At 27.4% G+C, this 16,773-nt stretch overlaps 1 protein-coding gene across 1 annotated transcript; it reads right to left on the reverse strand.

The window, feature by feature from the left end:
* Positions 1-6,341: 6,341 nt before the first annotated feature.
* LOC114405778 ((+)-neomenthol dehydrogenase-like) lies at positions 6,342-9,205 on the reverse strand. Its single transcript, XM_028368272.1, has 5 exons — positions 9,069-9,205; positions 8,689-8,938; positions 8,036-8,077; positions 7,764-7,937; positions 6,342-7,543 (listed from the first exon to the last, which is right to left on the reverse strand). The coding sequence occupies exons 1-5, from the start codon at positions 9,092-9,094 to the stop codon at positions 7,166-7,168; spliced, it is 870 nt and encodes a 289-aa protein (XP_028224073.1). The 5' UTR covers positions 9,095-9,205; the 3' UTR covers positions 6,342-7,165.
* Positions 9,206-16,773: the final 7,568 nt, after the last annotated feature.

A 16,773-nucleotide genomic window follows, 5' to 3' on the forward strand; every position in this document is an offset into this window, starting at 1 on the left:
TTTGAGGGGGTGCACTTGCACCCTCTCATTTTTTAAAATTCATCAAATTTATAAATAAAATTTTATATTTTTGTATTTCATTTCATCTATATTTATATAATTGAATCCACTGATTTTATTTTTTTATAATTTATTTCCACTGACTTAGGATTTTAGATCCGCCATTGTAATAACAAATCTGAAATTATTAGAAATATTTTAGATAAAAGAGAATGTTCGTGTGAATATATGTTTAATTTTTTTTAATGAATTGATTTGCTAAATCGCTAACTTGCTAACTCACTTTTTTTATATTTTAAAGATCAACCTGTCAATCCACCACACAATGAATTCCACAAACCATTATCTTGGAATCTGGTACATGTCGAAATCCGCTGTTGTATGGGTTGCTAACAGAAACCAACCTTTGAAAGATTTTTCTGGGGTTGTCACAATATCAGAGAATGGAAATCTAATGGCACTAAATGCACAGAAACATGTTTGGTCAACAAATGTGTCTTTGCAAAATGTGGCATCATCCAATGTGAGTGCCTCAGATAGACTCATTGAATGGTTAATTAACACATGACAAATACAATTTGAATTATTTTGTATTGGTCAAACAATGGTTTAAGTGGGATTTACTGGAAACATAATTGAATATTTGGCTATGTAACTCATTCTAAAACCTATTATATTTAAATGAAATCATGAAGACAAACTAGTTCTACTATAATCTTCAACAGCAAAAAAAGAAAATTTATCATCAAATATCCTATTTTATTGTGATGAGATTTCAATAAACCTAATCATATCACTAAATGCTCTATAGTGATACAGCAATTCTACTAGACAGAATATAAAATAAAATAAAATAAAGTTATTTTTCTGCAATACTAATCTAAACCAGTTAACCTAAGCTACACATTGGTGGCAACTAAGCAGATTGTTCAACCAACTGAAGTAGCTAGTGCAATAACTCCATTTAATAACTCAAAATGCTTACCATGATTCTTCCTTTGCAAAAGTTGAAACTTGTCAGTGAAGTTGGGTTTTCTCAGGTGATGCCAAGTGTCATCCATTACACCAAGTTGAACCTTGTCATTTCTAACATAGTAGCTACCCTGAAATGCCCACAAACCCCAGTCCATATCTCTTCCAACAAGATAGGTTTGAAGGCATGTCAAGAACCTGTTGTCTTCCTCTGAAGAACCTGTCTCATCAAACCCAAACTCTGTAAAGATCAAAGGAGTCGCATTCTTGTCAGTGGTAAGGAACCCAGTTCTGTGGTTTATCCCTTTAATACTATTGGCACATATCCTGTTTAATGGTTGCTTTGTCCATATCTCTTTCAATTTGAGGGTCCCAATTCCAGACCATGAGTACAAATGTGTCTCAAACACCATTTTCTTAGCCAAGTCTATCTTCAATGGTTTACTTTTTAGAAACTGCAACTCAGTGTCATAGTTCAAACCTGAGATAACCACTAGCACATTTGGGTTTGCCTTGTGTATGGCTAGTGCTGCTTGGCTCATGTACCTGTACCAATCACGCAGATTTTGGCGTGGACCATGCAATTCATTCCTCAAACTCATTGCCACAACCTGTTAGTGAATAAAAAGTATTCTCAATAAAGTCATGTTATATTCAAATTTTTAGCATTGGAAAGAAATAAAAAAAGGGTTTAACTATTTATTAAAGTTATCTTAATTTTAAGTTCTAGTCACCATGTAAGAAAATTGTAAGTTTTAATCCCTATAAATTAGGGTACCCAAGTGTCTGGAGGCTTCTCATTATGAAAGTTTGGATAAGAATCTTATATATGTAAACAGGTTCTTTCCGAATCTCATGACGAATCAGTCACCAAGATACAACTTTACTCTTGTGTCAAGGCTGATCCTCAAGTTTTAATCCCTAAACATACATAAAAGATAAGTTTTTAATTAACATCATGATTCTAACTTATAAAAATAAAATAATTGTAGGAACTAAAACTTACACTTTGTTCGTATAGGGATTAAAACTTAAAATTGGGATAACTATATTGATCAAGTGAATTGTTCAAACAAAATAAGAAACGGGCAAATTAGCAATATAAGACATACAGCACGATTTCCACTGAAGTGCTTGGCTGCCAAAGTAAGGCCATGCACCCATTCTTGAATAATGTTATATCAAAATTGATTCAAATCTATGGTTATCAATGATTATTATAGAGGAGTTTAAATTTTGATAAACCATCAAGTTTCAAGTTTAAATTGTTTTGTCAAATCACTCACTATTATAAACTATAAGTTTTGATCAAATGGTTATAAAAAATTTTAAAATTATATTTTAAATTTTTAATAAATAATTTAACTGTGATATAAAGTTATTTTAACTATTATTTTAATAGAAAAATTGAATTATTCTAGTCACATCTTGTGGCCTTGATAAGTTTATGAGAATAATTTTTTTTACTCTTAAAAAAATTAAATTTAATTTAAAAACAAAGATAAAAGAAGATAAATTAAAAGTTTAAAAAATCTAATATATAGACAAAAATAAAAAGATGATTGTTTGAGATAGCTAAGAGAGAAAAATTACTAATAGCATGTAAAATATACAGTACATACATCTAAAAGAAAGAAGAAGGAAAATATAATGAATTTATCATAGATAATCTTACTAGAATAATAATATTATGTCAAATATTAATTTAACATTTAAAAGTATAATTACTATAAAATAATGGAATGTTTATTATAATTATAATTTTTTTATGAAAATATTAGTAAATATTATTTATATATGTACAGAATAATTTCGAAAGTAATTTAAATAAAAATAGAATTACAATAACCTGAGACATCTTTCATTCTTTCCCGTGTCTCAGAAACATCATATTTTCTTTTAATATTGATAGTTTTGTTTCTTTATTTTAATATTTATATACAATAATTAATACTAATACTAGTATTAATGTATGATAAAAAAAATATTATAATTAATAATTATTTTTTATTTGTGAATAACCCGTTGAAAACACGAGTACAAATTTAGTTTATTCTATTCTGTTTATTTACTATTAATAAAATACAATCACTGCATTTTCTTTTTCTTTTTCATGGTTAGCTGTAATTTTATTTTATGTCCTATCTCTGCAGAAAAAACAAAAGTACGTCCAATTCCACTTCCTCAAATTGCGTGTACAGTGAACAACATGACAAAGGTATAAAGTTTGGGACAAATCACACCAACTAGTAATGGCTTGACTTCTTAACCACGTGCTTAGACTTTTTTTTTATTTATAACATATTTTTATTGAGCCTCATCATGCAAGCTAAATATTTAAATTTTGTTGGATGTTAGTGTAAATTAGAGACCTTACACTCATATATAGTACATAGTATTCATTATTCCACCAAAAGAAACTATTAATTAATCTCCTCATTTAAATAGCACAAGTGTCTTAATTTAGGATCTTGCTCTATGGTTTTAAAGCTTTTGGTGTTGAATCAGTTTTGCAGATAGCTATTAACCTTCTCAGATACAGTTGTCCAGATTCTCATCCCTGCTATGCCCTATGAGCTCGTCAAGAAAATGAATGATTTCACAGCTTTTTAATTTTTCTTTTACTGGAATAAATAACAAACTACACTTTTATAACACACAAAATAAATTTTTGATTATATTTTAAGTACTAAATTGACAGTCTTTTTTCATTTCCAAGTTTTGAGAACCAAATTAACCATTTCCTTAAATAAAAAATTACATTAATAATATTTATATATAAGTGTTCAACAATATATTTTAGTTAATTTTTAAATTTTTTTAATAGCTGAAAAGTTTATTTGGTTATTCGATCAGTAAATCTTTTTAATAATTTCTAATATTTTTTTTAAAATGTTACTTAAAGCACCATTTTTTTAAACTTAATTTTTAGCTTTTGGTCCTTAATATTTTTTACACTTTTATCCTTGATATATTTATTCACTTTTCTTAGTATTTTTTTAAATAAATCATGATATTATTAATTTTTTATTTCACTTTTAAACTACTTTAATAACTAACTAGTTTTACTGAATATTTTTAATCTAATAACTTAACTTTAACTTTCTAGTTACCAACCAATTTTTTACACTTTTCATGAGACATAATCATGTTTGGATTTTCATTCACAAAATATGCAAATCTAATGGTCCAACATAAAAGTAAGAAACTTATTCTTAATCTGTTAGCAAATTTTTTTTCTTTTTTGTCTCACCAGCGTTTTCCCAAATATGCACTCAAACTTGGATCACAAAAACAATTTTTAGTTGCTTTTCTGGTATATCATGATTTGAAAAATTGATCAAACACATATCAGGATGCTAATTCAAACACGCATTTACTTTTCATTTAGTTTGTATTTGTTTCTTTGGTGGACTTGCCACAACACAAAATCCGAGACCATTTCCGAGTATGAATATTGTTGTTTCTCCAACCTTCTTTTCAAATTGTTTTAGGGGTGATCCAAACACACATTTAAGATATCTTTGATAGATGATTCAAACACACATTTAAGGTATCTTTAATAGGAGATCTCACTTTTAGATCATAATTACTTTTTTAATAGAATTTAATGTGTTATATCACTTTCAAGATCTTTTAAATTTTTTATTCCTATAATAGATCTTAAATCATTTTTTTAAATCCGATAAGAGGTTCATTTTTTAATATTTATTTACAATTTATTTTAAAATAATTAATTATATATTTTTAATTTCAAAAAATATTCAAATACACAAAATTTGTTAATAATTAAAATATTTATTCGTCAATATAATTTAAACCTATAACAATCCATAAGATTGATCAGAAAAACAAACATCGACATTAAACAATAAAAATTAAATTTTATTATTATTGTGATAAAAAAAAATTTAAACATATTTCACGAGTTTACTTGAAATTGTTAATGAACTCCTATAACATCTTATATTTGCAGGTAAAATAAAACTGCTTCCTACCCTAAAGGTCAATGCAACATTCTAAAATTAATAGTAACGATAAAAAAATGTTACACGACCCCCTCCCCCTTCTACGTTTTGTCTCTTATGTTTCTCTTCTTCCCCCACCCATCTCCATGCCCCCAAGCTCTCTTCTACCACGTGCCTCTCCCTCTTCCTCCGCCCAAGCTTGGTGTTTTCTCTTCCCGTCACCTCTTATCTAACCCTAATGGCCGCGCGTTGACCGTCATGTCTCTCTACACGGATCTTGCATTTTGTAATTGATTTTATTTTTTATTATTTGTTTTAAAATTATATTGTCATGTATTTATTTTGTTATTGTTGGAATGTGACAGATTTATTGTTGTTCTTCTTCTTCTGGATTTATTTCTTCCCCCAATAATCAATTAAGGAAAAAGGCAATAAAAAATTATTTAAAAAAAAACATACAAATTTTCAGGATTTTTCTACAAAAATTCAACTTCAAGCATGAACATCTTGAAGATGTCTCTAATAATTGGGTCTCAGAAGAAAAAAAAAAACAGATCTTCATATCTTAAGATTCATATCCAATATGATCTATTGGAGATGCCTTAGACTAAGTTTTGGTGTTTCTCAATAGGAAACATCACATCCACCGACCACATGATGCCTTGGGTGCACATAGTTATGTCTTTGCGTTGGGCTTGATTCTTCGAGTGTGTGCGTTTTCGTCCTCCAAATTAATAAATAATAACTTAATATCATGTTTATATGAAAAATAAAAAGTATTATTAAGATAGTTTTTAAAATGATTAGTATAAAAATTGTTAATTTGTGATTAAATAATAATATATATTTCTTTCATATTTAAATATAATAAAATTAACTAACTTTTGTGCTAATTAGACAAATTAATTAATATCATTTAATTCTATTAATCACATTCATATGTTTTTATTAAAACTTGATATTAAAAGTAAAAAAAGAGACATTAGAAATAACATCTCAATTAATAGAGAAATATTTTGGGATAATATCATTAAATAAGATAAAAATAGTTAAAATTTATTTATATTTAAGTCTATTTATTTTATTTTTCTTATAATTGAGTTCAAAAGAGAGTATTTATTTACTATTTTGTGCAATGTGCTATAAAATATATTGTGAAAAAGAAGTGGTACAAAAGATATAATTCTAACATAAATATCCAATGTAGAAACAAAGCACTAAAGCCAATTATTTGAGCAGTATGGTTAAAATTCAATCAACTGCAAGCCTTGAAAATCAGGAGGTGTAACTGAATTATCGGAGTGGTGTTCTTAAGTTATAAATTTTTAATATTTATGTTTGATTACTATGGATAAAGAAAGAAAGAAAAACCTGCAAGCCTTGAAAAGTTTGCGCCATACATTTTTAATGTAAGGATCCTTTCACATTAATAAGTTATATTATCATAACAATAATATTAATTATGTTACAAGAGAGTGACACAAATAGTAAATTTGGTAAAGCCTACATAAATAATGGTATGTCCTGCTACAATTGTTGTGTTTTCTTTTGTCGTATCAGGAATTCTTGACACCCATCATTGCTGTTTCACTATCAACAGTGCTTTACCATTGCACGTGTGTTTAAAGTTTGAAGTCAAATAGAACTCTTCATGAATAAGATGACAAATTGACAAGGCCCAACATTGTAATGACCTAATGTTGACAATTTCTTCACAGCCGAAAGGTTCATGCCGTGGTATATATGATGGTACAAAAAACCATTGCAATTTGGAATTTGACCATTTGAAGCGCCAACAATGTGAGAAGTTAAAATAGCCAAGTAACTTAGATGCATTTCCCCACATGCCATAATGTGACAAAAAAGACTAGAAGGGTAACAATTTCATCCAAGACACACCACACCTCCTATCATTTTTCCTCATGTGATTTGCAAGATTGTAAGACACAGGTTTAATTCTGGTTGGATAAACTTCTTTATAAAACTCATACAAGAAAAAAATGAGAAAGAAAAATGAAATACGTTTCTTTTATAAGCCAAAATTGAGTTATACACAAGTTAAAATCAACATTTAGAGAAGTTGATACAAGAAATTTTTTACAGATTAACTTATGTAAGTTAACTTTAGCTTATAAAAGAAGCTAATTTAATTTTTTTTCCTTTCTTATTTTCTTATCCTGTAAGTACTTATGAAAAACTTCATCCAACCAGAGCCTAAAAATCGTTCAAAAGCTGGACACTTCTTGCCGAGTAAAGAAGTGGCCAGAAGGGGAACCATTAGGCAAGAGTGCTAATCTCACAACACTAGCAGCACCATTTTCAACAGATAAGATGCCAGTGTTTCTGTTAATGTCTGTTTTAACAGAACCAGGACATACACAATTGATGCACAATTTTTGGTGCCTATAAGCCAGAAGCCTTGTGTATGAATTCATGGCTGCTTTTGAGACCATATATGCAGACAAATAGGTTGGCCACCCTTTTTTCTCTAGTAAACCATCATCTAAGTCTTTCATATACTCCTTTAACACCTCATCTATTAGCTCTTCAGTGAGATTTTCAGTGTCATCTAACACACTCCTAGCCCATTCATTTGATATGTACTGAAACACACCATAGCAAATCTGTTAATGTTGTTGAAGTAATATAACATCATATTTCAAAGAATTTGATTTAAATACACTTATTTTACACTATCATCCAATCAAAGATTATCTACCATGATTTCTGATTGATTGATTGGTTGTGTAAAAAAATTTAAGCTAACAATATATTGAAATTAAATTTTATTTAAAACAATCCAAAATTATGTTATTTTGGTACCTTTAATAATCCTGCTTCAGAGGAAACATTAACAATCATGGGTAAATTGGATAACTGAAGAAGGGGAATAAATGCCTCAGTTGTTTCCTTAGCACCATAGTAGTTTGTTGTTAGGCATTTTTCTGCCATCTCATAAGTTTGAGGTAACTCCTTCCAATTAATTTTGGATGGCACCTGAATCACGGTGTAAAAGAAACCCAAATCATTTTTAGAAGCTTTTAATATAGATAGAACAATACACTCAGAGTGTAAAAAAAAATATGCACACTGACCATGCCATCTGTATTGAATCCACTTATTCCTGCATTGTTCACCTGCACATGTATTTGAAAATTTTTATTGCTATGGTGAACTCATTGAGATTTTTCAACATCACCAATATAAGTCATGAAAGGTTTTGGTACTAAGAGTCTAAACTCTGAATCAGGTTGGTGTGAGCCAGATCAGGCTGAGCTCAATGATTTTGCAGATCAATCAATTATGAAAACCATTCCAAGATAAACTACAAATATATTGTTAGCTTGTAGAATTATGAAAACCATTCCAAGATAAACTACAAATATATTGTTCATCCTAGGAAGACTTATTAGGGGAACAGATGGAGAATTGGACCATTAAGAAAATACATAAGAACAGTAAAAGGAAAAGTCTTGGACAAGCACTATTCACCGCCAGTGTTGTGCATCAGAATCACCAGACAAATGGAATTTGAGAATCATATTTTTCAATTGAACAAACTAAGTGGTGGGGGACAATGCATATGCAAGATTCCAATGCATTGTCCTATATATTATTAAAACTCATTAAACTGTGTGCCTTTACACACAGAAAAAGAGAAAGTAGAAAACAAAAAATGAAAGATAAAAAGTAAAAAGGAAGCAGAATTCAGAATATTCAGTACTATCTATGATCAAAATCTTCATACCAAGATATCAAGTCTCCCAAACTTGATCTTAACAAACTCAACCAAAGAAGCAACACTAGAAGGGTCAGTGACATCAAGCTGGTGAAACACCACAAGGTCAGAGAAACCAAATTCTCTCTTCAATTCCTCAACAGCTTGGTAACCCCTCTTCACATCCCTGGCTGTGAGCACCACCTTGATTCCATTTGAGGCCAACCCTTTCACTGTCTCCAATCCTATCCCTTTGTTTGCACCTGTGACAACAGCATATCTGAAAAAAAAAAAAAAAAAAAAAAGCTCAATCAAAATAATCCTTAAAAATGTTACCAAAAATACACACATAGAAGGAAAGGAAAGTAAGTGTTTAGTTGGGCCCAAAACATAAAGAGAGAAAGTGCTACCTTTGTTTTGCATCTGCCATGCCCATTAGTTCTTGTTGAATCTGGATGAATTGGACGCACAAGGAGGAGGAGGATAATATTTAAAGTGGATGACGGCTATTAAATAATGTAAGTTCACTTTTATTCCATATGAAAAAAAATGTTAGTGCCGAATATTATATAGTCATATGGGTTGGGACATCTTCTAGTATGTGTTAAATATTACTTTGACATTTATGTCAGTGATGTGATATTGTCCCTATCATAAAATAATGCTAATCTATCTCTCCTGGATGTTACACAATAAAAAAAAAGAAATAATTAAATGTTCTTAAAAATATGAAACGGTCAAAAATTATTATGAAAGATAAATAATTTAAATTTAATTTTTAAATATGTAAAAAGTGATCCATATTAAATAATTTAATTATAAATTAATTTTTAAATTTTGTAATTCAATATAAAATTAGTTCTTTAAAAATATAACTTAGGTTTAAGCTTAATAAAAAAAATAGTATCATAAACTTAACAGTAAAACTCATTTGTCATATATTTTTACATATTTATACACTAAATTTGTAATTTTTATTTTTTATAGAAAATTTGTCATCAAATCGTACTTTTGTAAAAGAATTTTACTATTTATCCATTAAAAATATTAACAATGGTTATTTATCACTATCTGTTTGATTCTTTTTTAGTAGAATTGGTTTGGTTCATCTAGAAAACTGAGTACATAATCGCCAGAATAAGAAGTGATGGAGACAAGAGGCATGGATCAAAATCCCAAAACTCGCTTGAGAGGTTTACCTAACGACATCAGTAATTGCACACCACAAAGGACTTTTGTTCTGGGTTGACTTTTGCTGTTTTTTACTGTTAATTATTTTGAGTACAGTTGGACATTGTTAAAGGGGAAAAAATTCAACTGCCACTTTTACCATACAGCCTTTATTTTTTTTAATTCTTAAGAATTAACACAACAACTGTCAGGGACTTTATAATTATTGATAAAGTTAAATTTCTTATAAGTTATGTTATTTTCTGTTAATAACTGATAAGCAAAAAAATGAAGGGGAAAGAGAGAATTAACTTGGACTATTTATTTTTTGGTAACAAGTTGGATTATTTGATAAGAGAGAAAGCAGGATCAGGATCAGCTTAAGTCTCAAGCAGCTCAAAAAAAATTATTATAAAATTATATTTAAAAATAAATTTTAATTAAAATATTATAAGTAATTATTAATTACAACAATTAATTTAATCGATAATTTTACATCATAAAAGTCTGTAAAATTAATTTTAAATAAAATAATAATAATTTTAATAAACTATTTTATAAGTAAATAAAAAATTTCATCCTTAAATTTGCTTTAGATTTTTGAAGTCTTTAAACTACACCCTAAGAGAAAGAGAATGAAAATAATTTAAAAAATGATCGGATTGAATAAAAATATATTTTACCCATTTTTTATAAATTATATATATATATATATATCATTTAAAAGAGATAATTTTGTTAGAGGCAATATGATGATTGCGTGTGACACATCAAACTTAAGACTACTTTTTTAAGCCGAAAAAGCTGTGTCAGTAGATCTTCATGTGTTCTGTGGTGATTCATTTTATTTTTAATTGCTGAATTAGAATAAGGTGATTCATCCCCTAAAAAAATAACGTGATTAGTACATATTTTTTATTTGTAGAAGTCGTAGTTGGATATAAAAAATTTACAATAACTCATATACATTGAGTTAAATCTTCTATAATATGATACATGTCCTTATTTAATAAGAATCTATATTTCTTTATGTTAAATTCTTATTTATTTTCTTTTAAATAAGTTTATCTTAAATAAATAATTAAATTACATATTTATATTTTAATTTTTATTACGAATTATTCTTATTTGCTACAATCGTACATAAAAAATATATTTAGAGATAATAATAATAATAATAATTTTATCATTATGAAAATTTATCTTATAAAGTGAGAATTGTAGGTGGTAGCTAAATGTTGCACAAGTAAAAAATAAGAATAAACAAATAGACATTGGAAATGTTTTAAACTTAAATTTATATATCTATGTTGAAATGCAATATATACTTTATAGGGATAATTTGTAAGAGATAAATCTCACTGTCACGGTAGATTTTGCCCATCAAATTGAAATAAATTTTACTGATCAACTTAGATTTTTGTTGTTCACAAAATTTATTGTATGCTGTGAACATAAACTTTGAACTTAGATACATTATTGTAAATCTTAAATGTGTTAATGTTGTAAAACTTCTTATACTATGTTTAATTTTTACAGATAAAAAAACCTTATATATCTAAATATAAACTTAGATAATATTGATGTAAATTTAACTTCTCAAACATAAATTTTGAGCTAGGGATATGTTCAAGTCTTATCTCAAACACATGATTTTTAACCTTACATTAGGCTTGTAAAAAAAACAAACCTTCCATTAAAAATAACCGTTATTTGAAATAAAAACTTCTCATGTATGAAATAAAGTTACCCCAATTTTAAATTATTTTCCCCCACAAGCTAACATTTAATTGTGATCGACGAACTAGAACATCCAATGACCTTAATGTATAAGCACCAAATCAGCATAATTAAGGAGGGGTTGTGTTGTTCTAACTACACTACATAATTCAGGGCTAGCTATGATCATTTCCCCAGCTGGTCAAAGAAAACACAATAACAACTTTAAGATTGTAGCACAATTGAAACATGAAAGGTTCAAATATATAAAAGTAAATTACTCTGCAATTAATATAAAAGACAAATTAAAAATCATATAGTACATAATCTTAATGATGTTGTTAATTAAAATAGAACTTCAAAAGTCTATAACTTCATTAATGACAGCTACGCTAGTCCATTAATTATGGTGCAACACTTTCAAGGTTGTTCCATCTAAAGTCTGCATGAAATTTCTCAACCCGTTCACAGTCGGTCAAAGAGAGAATGATGTCCGCCAAATTAAGGCATTGTCTTGTCTCTTAGTTGAATAATTCTATTGCTTTTAGTTAAGGCTAAGCATTTTATTTTTAACTTTTTAAATAAAACCTTGAATCAAAATTTTAAATTATTTTTGTTTAATTAAACCATATTTTATAATTTAGATATTTATAAAGTTGTTTTTATTTTTTCCTATATTCTAATTAGTTGCTCCTTAATTTCAAGTTTTATTTGTAGTTCACGGTCTCAATTAACTAGAGTCAGCTTATTAATATTATCTCAATCTCATCTTTAATTGTTTATGGTTAATGTATCTAAAATCTAGATTAAAAAATATTGGATTTATTATTTTTTTTCTTTAAAAACTTTTTGTTTTTAGTTCCTAATTTAAATTTTGATTGATCAAAGTTCTTGAATTTTTTCTTCATTACCAAATTTAGTCCCTGTTATCAACTAATACCATTGACCGATAATATAGCACGACATGTAATTTATTTGGTAAAGAGTATTTTTTAATCTTTCATCAACTAATTTGATGTCATTAAAATTCAATTAAGGACTAAAAGTAAAAAAATCAAAAAAGTTTAAGAAAAAAATACTAAACCAACCCAAAAATATTCAATGAAAATAAAAAATAATTTTATTTGAATTAAAATATCCTTATTTAATACTTCAGTTCATTCTTAATTAATGTCTACTCTACACCGCTAAATCACTAATTGTGAATACTACTGTATCTAGATTAAAATATTAGCAAAAAAAATAATAATTCTTTGTGTGATGAACTAAAATATAAATAAATTTAAATCAATTCTTTCCTTTTTAATGATACCATCTTCAAAATACCCCTTTATGTCAATTATCTTCTTATTTTTGTCTTATGCAATTAAGGAAATGTATTGTTTTTCTTTTTTAGACTATCAAAATTAAATAATATTAACTAATTTTCTTAATAAATATGAATTATTTTTTATTTTTTTCTTATATTTCAATCCAAAGAGAATATTAAATAAGGATATATTTAAAAGGGACTTAAAATTCTAAAACATCACTTTTTTTAAAAGGATTAAAACAACTAAAAATATAGTATTATAGAAAGGATGTACATATTATAAAGTTGGATAGGTATTTTTTAGAATAAAGGCTAACAAGATATTTTTTAACATTTTTTCTAACACACATTCAACGGTTGAAACTTATTAAAAACTACAAAAATAAAGAAGAGAGTTATCAAATGAAAAATAAGACCTATTAAAAAATTATAAATTTTAATTAATAATAAAAAAATATGTTAAAGAACGCATCCTTAACACTTTTTTTTTAGATACAATATTAGGTTCAAATTTCATTCTAATAATTATTCTAACCTGCAACAGCAAAACAAGTCTTGCATGTGCGTCAGCTAGTGATAAATTGATCTGGATCGTGAAATTTATTAATTAAAAAAATGTACGAATCAGATTGATTACCAGTTTTTCTAATTTTATTTTTATTTTTTTTACTGTATTCCTTCTTTTCCATTATACCATTTTGTCCTTCCTTTTCTCTTTCTTCCCTTCTTTCCAACTAAAAAAGCTCTCCGGTAGCGACTATGAGTTTCTATTCCGGCGATCTACAACGATGATGGTCCAAGATTTTAACCATTGCAACTTTCTCATTAATGGATTGAAGACAAAACCTAGATTTGTTGATTTACCCAAATCAGAAGTGACGAGTTTCGTGGTGGCGCCAATTGAATGCGGCAACGGAGATTATCGATGAGAAGAGGAGCACAACAGAGGCTGTTCGACGAGGGATGGAGGTGTTCACAGTGGTGACTGGTGAGAGAGACGAGTGTGCAGGGGTAAAGTGGGAAAGAGAAAGAAAAAAAATTGAAACTCACCTTGTGCACCCTGATCTTTGTAGCAAAGTAGTAGGATTTACTTAACTTAGACCTATAAAGCACGGACACCCCAATCTCTATCCGGTATCCGACACAATATCATGATATCGACGTTCGTGTCCGAATTGAGTTTGATGTATTTGACAGATGTCCACATATTCGTATCCAGATATTCGTATCCGATATCCGTGTGCTTCATAGCTTAGGACATTAGTTATGTGGCAATGAAAATGCTTGTGGGAAACCGGCTACAGGCACTTTCCGGTTGACTTGCTTGAGCGCATGGAAAACGGGTGGACCCACCTACACCAAATTCCTACCTTCCAGAATAGTATATCCACCGTCACCGCTCTCGTATAGTATATTCCAAAACCTTTCTATTTCAATTAAATTAAATTAGTTTCCCACTCCTTCTTCTTCTCAAATTAGTGAATAACAATGCATTTTTTTTTTTGTTTGTCCTTTTAGATTCTTCCAGAAAGGAAAATCCCAATTTTGACTTTTTAGGCGCTGATAAATTACAATGCATTTTGGAGGGATGTTTGATAAATTGTTAATTTCTAACAATAGGAATTCAGAAATAGTAAAATAAAGTATTTTTTATCAAATATTATGATAAAAGTACGAGATTAATAATCATGCACTAAAATAATTTTACATTATGATTTAATTATAAATTATTATTGGTATAACTTTTAAAATAATTATGAGAAAAATTGTTACACGTTGATGGTATAAAAAGTTTTACACAAACATCTAATCATAAATTATTATATATGATAAATTTGTTGTATTTTAAAATAATTATTTTAAAATTATTTAAACGGTAATTTATGATTAAATGATTATGTAAAACTCACATTAAACTCAATAATTATTATCATTATCAATAAACTTAATATATTGTAATGCATGATAATCTACAAGCAATTTTCTATTTGTTTTAAAAGTTTATATACGATATAATAAAAATAATATACCAGATTGTTAAGACCAGATTGTCATTGAATTTTCACTCATGTTTTCACGATTTATTAATACATGTTCTAGATTGTCAGTAATACATATGAAGTTTTCTTTTCTTTTCTTTTCTTTGTTTTTTTTATAAAGGAATATACATGAAGTTTTCAGTGTTCTAGAAAATAATGACAAAGCATGAAGTTGCTAAGACGGTCAAAGACTCAGCTAAAATTTTCAACTCTATTAAAACATGAAGTGAACAGTTCAAAATCAAGTTATTCATATCAAAAAGAGAGTAGACCTAAAACATGGGAGTTATTTTATTAAAGAAAAAGGTAAAGAAAAAAGAAAAAAAGAAAAAGAAAAAGATGCATGGCCATAAAAGAGAGAGCGTGAGAAAGTACTTGCTAGATTGTTAGGGCAATTCTAGGGTTGACTTGGATGGAACAATTCAACACGCCATCTCGATCCCATGCATTCATCGATATTATCACTGGGTAATTTATTATCCCACAATTTTAGATTTTCGTCTTCCACAATATAACGCAATTTTGGTTTTCTAAAATCTTCTAGAAAATCTCATCACTTTTGACTAATGTTTATATTGTGATTGGATAAGGAAAAATAAATATACAAAGGATAAAAGGTGAAAAGAGCAGAAGTAATGTGAAGGGGAAAAAGAGAATTTAATTGTTTGGGTTGTTAAGAGAGAAAAAAAAAATAAAGAAATACAAAAAAAAAGTTTTGAAGTTTTTAAGAGAATTATATTATATAAAAAAAGTAGTTGGAAAATTTAAATTATTATTCTCTCACTCGCCCACTTTCTTGTCTCATGAGATGAGAAAATATGCACAAATGATAGGCTAATGCATTTTATTTCTTTCTTGGCTATTTCTTAGTGACCAAATCATTTGAAAACACTGATTATTGGCTATTTCTTTTCAACTAATTTCTTTGGTTTCAAACAACTATATAATATAGGGAATGTTTTAAAAGAGGAGAAATTTAAAATGAAAAAAAATAAGAAGAATTAATTTTAATCTTTAGATTATAATTTAAAAAATTGATGGTTAAGATTAAAACCATAACTTTTAATACATCATGTTTTTTAATTTATTTCAAGAGTTACTTTTTAAATCGTTTACTTAAAAAATTGATTTTAAAAATTAACTTTTAAGATTGATTACTTAAATAATTCATACTAAAAATTAATTTTTTAGATTGATTAACGACCAATTTAAAAATTAATTTTTAAGATCAATTAACAACCGATATAAAATGTCTTTTTTAAATGATGTAAATTTTTTTTCTATAATAATTTTCCCTTAGCTAGATAAACATGATATATTAAATATTGAAGTTTTAATCTAAGCCATCAATTTATTTAATTATAATCTAATAGTTAAAATCAATTTTACTTTCTTTAATTATTATTCTCATTTGTTTAAATTTTGTGTGTGGGAGAATCTGGAGGGGTAGGGCCCGAGTCCCCCTCCCTTGAAATTTTTCATGTATACACTTGTACATTTTTAACTTAATTAGTATACGTTGTTATTATAATAATTATTAAAGCAATAATTAGTGTAAAATTATGTAAAATTAGTTGTGTTTTTGTTATTATTATCATCTAATATATAACTTGTTAATGCACATATTTTTTATTTTTCTTTTTTTTAGTATTTAACTAGGCATAAAAAATATCAATTTTTTTTTTGCAAAAACATGTTATCGACGCTCTTTATTAGACAATTTTTTTAGGGAATAGACAAAAAATTTAAGTGCTATAAAATTTTGTAAATATAACATTTAACTAGTATAAACTAAACTATTAATATAGATATTACTAATTTATCTTTATGATACGCTATAATAACATCTAATATATTGATAATATATACTCTCTA

The sequence above is a fragment of the Glycine soja genome, chromosome 3, assembly GCF_004193775.1.
Source record: "Glycine soja cultivar W05 chromosome 3, ASM419377v2, whole genome shotgun sequence".
Lineage (NCBI taxonomy): Eukaryota > Viridiplantae > Streptophyta > Magnoliopsida > Fabales > Fabaceae > Glycine > Glycine soja.

What these genes read in the sequence shown, in the direction of transcription:
- LOC114405778 (XM_028368272.1), bottom strand. Translation starts at nt 9,094, where the DNA reads ATGGGCATGGCAGATGCAAAACAAAG. An exon ending in GATTCAATACAGATGGCATG is followed by an intron (nt 7,938 to 8,035) that starts GTCAGTGTGCAT and finishes ACCGTGATTCAG; the next exon opens with GTGCCATCCAAAATTAATTG. An exon ending in CTGAAGCAGGATTATTAAAG is followed by an intron (nt 7,544 to 7,763) that starts GTACCAAAATAA and finishes GGTGTGTTTCAG; the next exon opens with TACATATCAAATGAATGGGC.